At 40.3% G+C, this 9,054-nt stretch overlaps 2 protein-coding genes across 2 annotated transcripts; both read right to left on the reverse strand.

The window, feature by feature from the left end:
• On the reverse strand, nt 1-1,802 carry tstd1 (thiosulfate sulfurtransferase like domain containing 1; the record flags this gene model as incomplete). The annotated part of the gene is made up of 4 exons (XM_031862473.1): nt 1,698-1,802; nt 563-691; nt 224-386; nt 1-46 (listed from the first exon to the last, which is right to left on the reverse strand). Coding segments are annotated over exons 1-4 (351 nt in total), but the record flags the coding sequence as incomplete, so codon positions are not given.
• Nucleotides 1,803-2,425: 623 nt separating this feature from the next.
• LOC116391809 (LRRN4 C-terminal-like protein) lies at nt 2,426-4,569 on the reverse strand. The gene is made up of 2 exons (XM_031862738.1): nt 4,429-4,569; nt 2,426-3,585 (listed from the first exon to the last, which is right to left on the reverse strand). The coding sequence occupies exon 2, from the start codon at nt 3,581-3,583 to the stop codon at nt 2,792-2,794; it is 792 nt and encodes a 263-aa protein (XP_031718598.1). The 5' UTR covers nt 3,584-3,585; nt 4,429-4,569; the 3' UTR covers nt 2,426-2,791.
• Nucleotides 4,570-9,054: the final 4,485 nt, after the last annotated feature.

Below are 9,054 nucleotides of genomic sequence, written 5' to 3' on the forward strand. Positions count from 1 at the left end.
CTCTTTCTCAGACCACTCCTTGTATCCTCCGGTATAATTACGTGCACTGAAACAGAAAGACAGAGGAAAAAATAAGAAAATGGAACGAATACAAAACACATGGACAGCAAAGCTCAAGAGGCAATGTTACCGTGAGGAAACAACATTTGTACAGGAGTCGTAAAAGCAAGACGGGCTGTGTGAGGGTTTGTGTGTAATGTATAGCAACCAATAACTTATTTACTTCACGTATCCAAGTTCGCAGGCCTTGGTTGTGGCAGCTACCCCTCGTTTGCCCATCTGGCAGTGAAACACCAGCTCTGGCGCCTCCAGCAGTGGCTTGGTTACTCCGTACTTGGCCTTGAATTGTTCTGGCGCCATCGCAAAAGCAGCCTCTACTGTATCAACTGAATGAATAAAAAGGGAGCCAGAGAGGAAGAAAGACAAATATTTTAAGATTAAATAGATGATGGCACACACCCAGGATAACTTTGGTGTGAAGGTTTATGATGGGTGATAATATTGAGGGGGAAAAAAACTCAGTGTTCACTATGTGACAGTGGTATATTCCCTATGTGTTCACCTGGGATGTGAACGGATCCTTGAATTTGTCCTTTATCCACTTCCTCTTTACTGCGAACATCCACCAGGAAGAGATTCTCGCTCTTTCCCAGGAGCGCTTTCAGATCCTCATAGGAGATGTCCTTGGTGACTGGCAATGAGAGAGGAAACACATTAATGGCTTTGAAGAGCAGATGAGCCTTTGTCGGGACCTCCCATAACATTTTTAAATCCAAGTTAGGCTTCAAGTGAAAAAACAAATGTTGTTATTGCACTGTGTTCATTGTTAGGCACCATTCACCAAGCCAGATTCCTTGTATGTGTAACGTACTCGGCAATAAACAGTAAAAAAAAGTTCCATACAGTGAGCGTTACACATTTTGAATCTGGGGAAAAAGAGTGTGCTGGTGCGGATAATATGTTGAGTTGAGGTATTTCATGAGAGCAAATCACATTAAATTGCTTTGGGATAATGATTGAAAAGATCTGGACCCAGATTAGGATACAAAGAGGAGAATGCTGATTTTTTTTATTTTTTTTTTTAAAATTCCTGATGCCCTCTCGACCTTCAGGTTGCATTCCTCTCCAGAAGATTGCTCCCTCATGTTGGCACTCTCTTATCAGAGTATATGTGTGTGTGTGTGTGTGTGTGTGACTGAAAAATTAGGAGTAAAATGTACAATGCACTCAGTCGCCTTTGATGTAACAGGTCACGGTATGCAATCGTGTTTAGCTTCATTTGAGAGTGAAATATGAAACCGTTTTTTTCCCTGAAGACACAGAAAGCTTCCGGTTTGACGTTGTCAAGACGATCCTTTGTCTGCTGAGTCATTGAATCATTAATAAATGAATACCTTAATATTCTAATAACAAGGGATTCCTTCTTCATCTATTATTTATTAGTTGGGGAAATCTGTGCTCAAGATAGTTAACATGCAACAACTAAAGTTAAGAGACCCGCCGTTACGCAATCAGTCAACAACAACAATTAGCGTTAACGTTACTAACGTCATGTTAACGTTATTCATTAGCTAAACAAGTTAACGTTAACTACTAAACTAACGTTTCTCAACCACTATTAGGGATGTTTCAAGTTGTTTACTGCAGTCAGTAAAATGATATCTGTCTCTCAATGAGGTAAGTGTAATGAGACTCACCTGAGGTCGCCATTCTTCTTAAAGGTAATTTCACACACTAGTTAACATGAGATACATCTTCTTCCTCAAATTGTTTAGTGACCAGTCATTGGCTAACAACTGGAGAAAGTCCCGCCTTTCTTCGGTGTTTAATCAACTTCCTTCTAGTGCTTTTAAATGACTTTCAAAATAAAAGTTGCCAAGTTATGTACTTTACGGGGACTCAGTCCCCGTAAAAAAGAAAAGATAGTACAGTGTAAAAGTATTCTGTTAGGTAAAAGTCCTGCATCCAAAATTCAACTAAAATGATCAGTAAAATGTACTTAAAAGTAACTAAAAATACTCACTCTGCAAAATGGCCTATTTCAGAGTGTTATATTATAGGTTAATATATACAGCATGTTATTGAACTATTATTAGAGATGCATCAATTTGTGACGTTAATGTGAAGCTGGTCGAGGTGGAGCTAATTTTAACAACTTAATATCGTGCTGAATATTTTCCTCTATAAAAAGGCAAATATATAAAATCTCTTCAAAGTAAAAAGGTAACTAAAGCTCTGAAATAAATGTTGTTGCGTGAAAAGTAATATATAATAATGTATAATATGTCAACGCACATTAATTTTTATAGCTTGTACACCTTACTAAGACACATTATGTTGTTTTCGCTATTAATTAAATTTGTCACTCTTCTGTATGTTACAACACGTAAGCCTGCGCAAATAAGGCAACTATTCAGACCTTTTTCACATTGTTTTTATTAAAATAAGTTTTAGTTTCTTATGAAAGTCAGTACCTATATCCTAAAAAAATATCTACAATTAAATTTAGCCATGACAATACAAAAAAACACTACAATAAACCTACAAAGCTTAATTTGCCAGCAAATAAACCTGTAGTTATAACCACAAAGTAACAGAATTGTTAGTGTTATTCCATGAACATATTCCTTGAAACAGGAGTATAAACAACTTCTTAATTTCTATAATCAATCATAACACCACCCCAGAAATGTTTGCCTTTTGTTCATGATTACACCGTTGCTGTGCCCCGTGTCTCCTGGGGCCTGTTCAGTGTCACTGAGATGGATTGTCTGTGCTGAACTAGTCTTGATCACAGAGTCCCCTCTGTGCTGTAAGAAGGGTTCCCTAGTCCATCAGCGGAGTCCCTCTTTGCCTTTTTACGCATTTGATACTTCCAGAAGATCACAGCTGCTATGATGAGAAGTAGAAAGAGGGCAACTCCTCCTCCTATAACCCCAGCCAACAGTTTATGGTCGGAAGATTCAGGAGGGTCGTACCGCTTACAGGAGAAATCTGAGGGGGTGCTGTGTCCTGCACTGTTCACTGCCTCCACGCACACCTTAGTGCCAACTTCCAAAGATATGACCAAACCTCGTCGCGAAACTTTCTGAAACTCCAGGGTTTCCCTCCCCTCTATCACCAATCTGTACCCAGAAACCACAGAAGACGGAGCACACCACTGGACCTCTATCTTCCCTCTGTCACCCCCTTCACTGATTGGCTGCAGCACTTGGATGCGTGGAGCATGAGGAGGCTCATCGGCCCCGCTGACCCCAGGACAGAGGCACCCAATCCTTTCTGAAATTTTGTTGCAGGGCTCCTGATTCTCCAAGCAGGGGTTGTACTGGCAGAGCTGCGGCTTTTGTTGGAGTAAGGTAGTCTGCACGGATTCCACCACTTTAGGAGGAGTGCTGTGGTTGTCATTGTCAAAGTAATCATCTTCATAGTTATCATCTGAGGTTAAGCCAGTCACGAATATGATCTGCGCACGAGTGGTGGGAGCTAAAGTAGAGGCGGCATGGGTGAAGAGGTGGGAGTGGAGGAGAGGCGAGGCACTCAGAAAAAGGATTAGCACAGCCAGGTTTTTACGCAGTGACGTCATCTCTATGGACAGAAGTGAAAAAGAAATTATAAGAATGAATTCTAAAAATATTGGTCACTGCAAAAGCAATACAGAAAATAGATCGAAACAGATCACTAACACCGTTAACAGTTTATCCAGTCAGTGTAAGAGATGAAATACGTCTTCATTGGCAATTGTTTCATTGTTTCTCTATCGACCTTGTAAAAAATGATTATTCTTAGAGGCTTATGAGAAGGAATTTAAAGTGTGATTAAGTTGGAGTAAAGAAACTGAAATGTAGTGGTCACTGCATCAAAACACAGAAACCAAAATACAGAACTTGGTTACAATACCAGATAAAAATAAGCAAGGCAACAAGGATCCACGGTACTAAGGATAAAAGATAGGACACATGAGATTTTTAAAGAAAGGTTTGTTGTGAGTGGTAAGACTTTAAACACATGTATTTGGCTTGTTGACTAAGAGGCTATTTTACCTTGGAAATAGCTCTGTGGATAATCAAACAATCGCGTAGTTCTAGTTTCCATCCTGTAAACAGCTTAAGATAAATAAATGCTGAGTGCTGGATGAAAGAAATACGACTGTTTGTGTGACCCCAACAGCACTTCCATGTTCTGCTGGCACCAAGCCAGAAGAGTTCTGTGTGAACCCATGACTGAAGTTTTACTTTACACTTTCTGGTTATTTTTTAAATAACCCTAATACTCAGAAGATCATTTTGTCATGCCTGTAAATGCAACTGATGACTGAACCTCTAAGAATAAACATCCAACCATGCCAGTGTTTTGCATCTGGTGAACACACAAATCAGCATTGTGACAAATGTGACTTTAAAGTAAAGAAAAGTGTTCAAAATGGTTTACCTGTTTGATGGTGGTGGACGTTTCAAGTCTTATTTTCTCTGGTTCCCACTGTCTGCTCTCACCGTGTACTCACGACAGTCCTCTGCTCTCACCGTCTTAAGTTCCCTCCCTCAGACTCTCCCCTCCTCCACAACACCCCCTCATTTTCTCCCCTTAGTGCCTCTCCCTCCCATTTCACTCTTTCATGCTCTCCTCTCTCCTTTTTTTTCCATGTCTTGCCCCCTTCTCTTTCTCAACTTGGAACCAGCTGTTGTTGCTCTTTTCTTTTTCTTTTGTATTTGTGTGTGACTGTGTGTCGGAAAAGTGGATGGGGGTGCAGAGCCACCATGTGCCTGTGTGCTGCTCCGCATATTAATTTGCTGGGTAGCAGCAGGAGGCAGGCTTGTGCTTGTTTCAGTATGTGTTTGTGTAATCCGTAGGTGTAGCGGCCTGTTTTTGATTACCTCTTTAAAAACCTAAACTTCTGGCATACTTTGCAGGTGTTGTGGAAACTAACAGGACATAGGGTCACTTCAATGTGTTTATGTGTGCCTTTGAGAGTGGGGGGTGCGGAATGCATGCATGTGTATTTATTATAGACCCCCTCCACATCTTGTAGCCCCCATTGTGACAAGCTGGAGAACGATAAAGGCTTTCTCCTCTTTCGTCCTTTTAAGGGGTAGAGCTGGCAAAGACGACAAATTCTTTGTTATTGAAAGTGCCCACATTCACTGATGAGAGGAAAATTACCAAGGCAGGATCCTCCTGAACTTCAAAACTTAAAGGATTTACTCAACCTGCTTTTTCCTAGAATAAATGGCTTCATTTAAATTTGAGCTGAGTTGAGTGCATGTATACAAGGAATTATTGGAAGAGCAAAACCAACGACACAAAGCAGACCACAGTTAAGAGACATTGTGAGAGTGTCCACTTGCATTCACAAGAAGGCAAAATGGTTTGACAATATGTTCACAAGAAAAGGGCTGAGAGCACAGAAACAATAAACCATTGGGAGATGAATAAACACCGAAGGCAGGCTTAAATGTACTGCCACTTAGTGTACAGCAGGAAATAGAATATAGATTTATGTACTGTTTTTATACAAAATTCTATTTACTTATTTGGGAGAAAATACGTATGTTCCAATATGTGCACATTGGGTGTACAGTTGTGTACATGCTTAAATACAGTACGTAACGTAAAAGAATCACAAATCATAAACAGTCAAACCCACTTTACTTTGAACAAACTAAAGGAGTAGCTTATACGTAGCTTTTGATCACACCTTGATGACACACATATTGATGGCTCAGTGTGGCTTCTCCGTAACTTGTGAAATGTGTTGTTTGTTGAGGTTTTGGGGAAGTGGCTGAAGTTCTGTGTTAATTTCCATGTGTGATTAATTGGAAAAGGTGGTGCCTGTGAGTCAAGACATGTTTCCATCTGCTCCTCCACATTCTCACTCCCAACTCTTATAATACAACAGCTTGGTCAGTGGCCCTTGGTTGTTGTTGTCATACCTATGCTGGCATGTTATATCCGAATGATCTTGTCTCCGGGCTAGATGACACACACAGCCGTGCTCTTCCGTGCCGGGTGGCTGCTTCGAGCCAGATATCTACAAAGAAGAAAAAGATGGGCCGACTGAAATGCTTAACTAATCATACTTCTATTTCAGATCATAGGGCATCACAGTTCCCAGGAATTTATAAATATTGTTGATTGTTTGACTTTATATATGAAACTATTGGTTAGTCTCTATGTATTATGAATTATAATGCAACACACTAGAGAGGAAAATTCAGAAATGCATATATTGTTTATCAAAGGATGTAGATGTGGATCAAAGAGGAGGGCTTCGCCTCAATAAATACCGGCAGTTTTTCCAGCTTCAAGCTTCAGGTTGTTTTGGCTGCATGAGACAACCATCTCTTCCACCCCCTGCCTGTCGTCCCGGTCCGCAACGTCAGGAGCTGATAAGTCTCAACAGCCTGCTGGTAACTGGATGGTACAGGTTGCTGTGACTTATCAGAAGTGAAGTGATTCATTTCAACATTCGCTCCTGAGCGAAACAATCCATCTGCAGCCGTCTTTTCTCACATTTCCTGGCAGTAGTCGTTTTACAGCGTTTCATCATTCAGCTGCACGTTTCCCTCATTTTCCTCCATTAAGCAGTTCTTATTGTAATATCATTGTTACACTCACACTATAATGTGTGATGGTTGAAAAATCAGACCCTGTACTTGAATGAACAAGGTTTCCAAAACAACAAAAAAACATACATATACAAACATAACATCAGTGATTTGTGGGGATATGGTAATGTGAGTTTGTCACTGTTTCTGTTGGTGAGTGGGTGACCACAGAATTAGTCTGTGATCAATAGAGCTATTAATATTGTATGAGTGAACCTCTGGACGAGGCTTGGAAACACTTTGACAAGTTCAAAGGCTATTTTTATGAATGAGCTCATACTGTACTTGTGTATGGATCAGATTTCCTTGGGGATGAATAAAGTACTATTCTATTCTTCTATTCTATTCTTCCTTCATCCGAAAACGAAGGAGTTCCTCTCTTGTTCAAATAAGGGAAGAGGACAAGAAGGAGGCGAACACAAACAAGTATGTGAAATGTTTACAGGGACCACCAACCATCTGTAATTCTTCAGATCGACTTTTTGGTCTGTTGTACTTTGCCGCCACCATTCATATCCTTATCACTTATCAGAGGGGAAAAGAAAGGAACCGTTCAGTAACACTCATGATCATGGGCAGGCTAGTCAATCACTTATGAATGTCTAGACTCATCTAGACTAATTTGAACTGTTGAATAGTTTTCTTCAAAGTAGGCGACATCACTGAGGAGATGCTAGTGACAGGCCAGCATGTTGAACTTTTCTTCAAACTGTGGCTCCAATGTCCTCAAGGAATAAAGGAAGCCGCTGAGCACGAGTCATACTACTCTAATGACTAGCACGCTAGTGCATTTTCCCTCTCCCACCAACCCAGCATGTCTGAGCATGCTGCTGGACATTTGTCAGACAACCTGCATGTATCCCCGTCACCATCACCTGATTGTAGATAGCACCACAATTTCACAAGAGTGCTGTAAAGTCTGAGAGAAACAATACCTTTATTTATACCTCAATAAGATAGTCGTTTAAGGCAGGAATTCCCCTCCGCCTGTTGAGCAAGTTAAAACAAATACACTTTACTTTCACATTCACTCACTTAATTCGGCCTTCAAGCCTCATAGTGTGACTTTATCAAACTCAGAAATGTGTGGGCCTCTCACAGATGCTCATTCCCTCTCCTACCCACACCTCTCTAAGGAGTTGAAGTATTCCAATTTAAACAGGAAGCTCTACTATTGGCTATATCCCCATCACCTTTGACCTGTACTTCATTCAAAAGGAATCCCTGGGTAGTCTTGCAATCATGACTGTGTGAAGTTGTGTGAACTGCTATTTTTAGCTTTAAAAAAACACTGTGGAGCCAGAGTGGGCAATACAGACTACTGATCCATAAGTGGCTAATTGGAAGCAGACGTGTGATGATGCAGCAGCTCCATCTGATGACAACTTCCCACATTCCTGCCGCCACTGCATGTTTGAGTCATTAAAAACTATGAAGTAAAGGGGACTGGGCTGCATCACAGAAACCCTGCTGCAACAGGCGGAGTTCAGCTTAAATTCTCCCTGCTTAAGTGAATCTTCATGGATGTTGATTGATATTAACCTTTGTTAGGGGAGGAAAACCTGCTGAATGTCCCTTTATGTATCCTATTAATGTCATACAAGACAACTCAAGACAACTTTGACTGGATTAGGTGATGATATTACGGACACATCACGTGTTGATACGTGTTGGTGTTGTCTTATGACACACCTCGGATAGATTACACAATGTAAAATATACATAGTGTGAGTGGAAAGTGGGCATGTTCGCCTGCTGGATGTCTGGATGTCTGTGATGACGAGACTAGATCTTTATCAATATTTACGGTAAAGACTACGACAGCATGTTGGGGCCTAACACACATCTCAGCTATTTAACATTATATGAAAAGATAGTTTAATCAGCCTGCAACCTGTGGCAGCATAATCAGGTAATGGGACTGATAAACCACAACACCAACTTGACTACATTAGAATGCTTTTTTGTTCCTCAACCTTATACAACCACATAACAGGCCTTTTTTGTTGTTGTTTTAATGTTACCAATAACATTAATGATGGCTCATCAAGTGTCCCTGTTAGTCATGATAGTGTGACAGTGAGCCAGCATAAAAAAATATTAGGACCCTGAAACTGAAGCAGCTAAATTAAATTCAGCCGTCATTAATGTTATTATTTACACGTTTTCCCTGCTGTAACATGTCGTAATGTCTTTGATGACAAAGGTATATGCAGTTTGTAAAAAAAACATTTGTGTTTTGTTATGTGAAATAGACAAAAACAAGCTCAAAAAACTTGCAAGAGTAAGCTAAGATCTGTAACTAACTTATTTAGCAAATCCGTCTAAGAATAAACTCCACTGAATGTCAAATGTTGGGTAACTTCCAACCTAAACAAACCACTTACACTGAGTTATAGCTCCACTTAGTGGTGAATAGTTGTACTTGTCAGCTACGATCATGTGAATACAA

Source organism: Anarrhichthys ocellatus, unplaced genomic scaffold, assembly GCF_004355925.1.
Source record: "Anarrhichthys ocellatus isolate YVR2014 unplaced genomic scaffold, GSC_Weel_1.0 scaffold27, whole genome shotgun sequence".
Taxonomy (NCBI): domain Eukaryota; kingdom Metazoa; phylum Chordata; class Actinopteri; order Perciformes; family Anarhichadidae; genus Anarrhichthys; species Anarrhichthys ocellatus.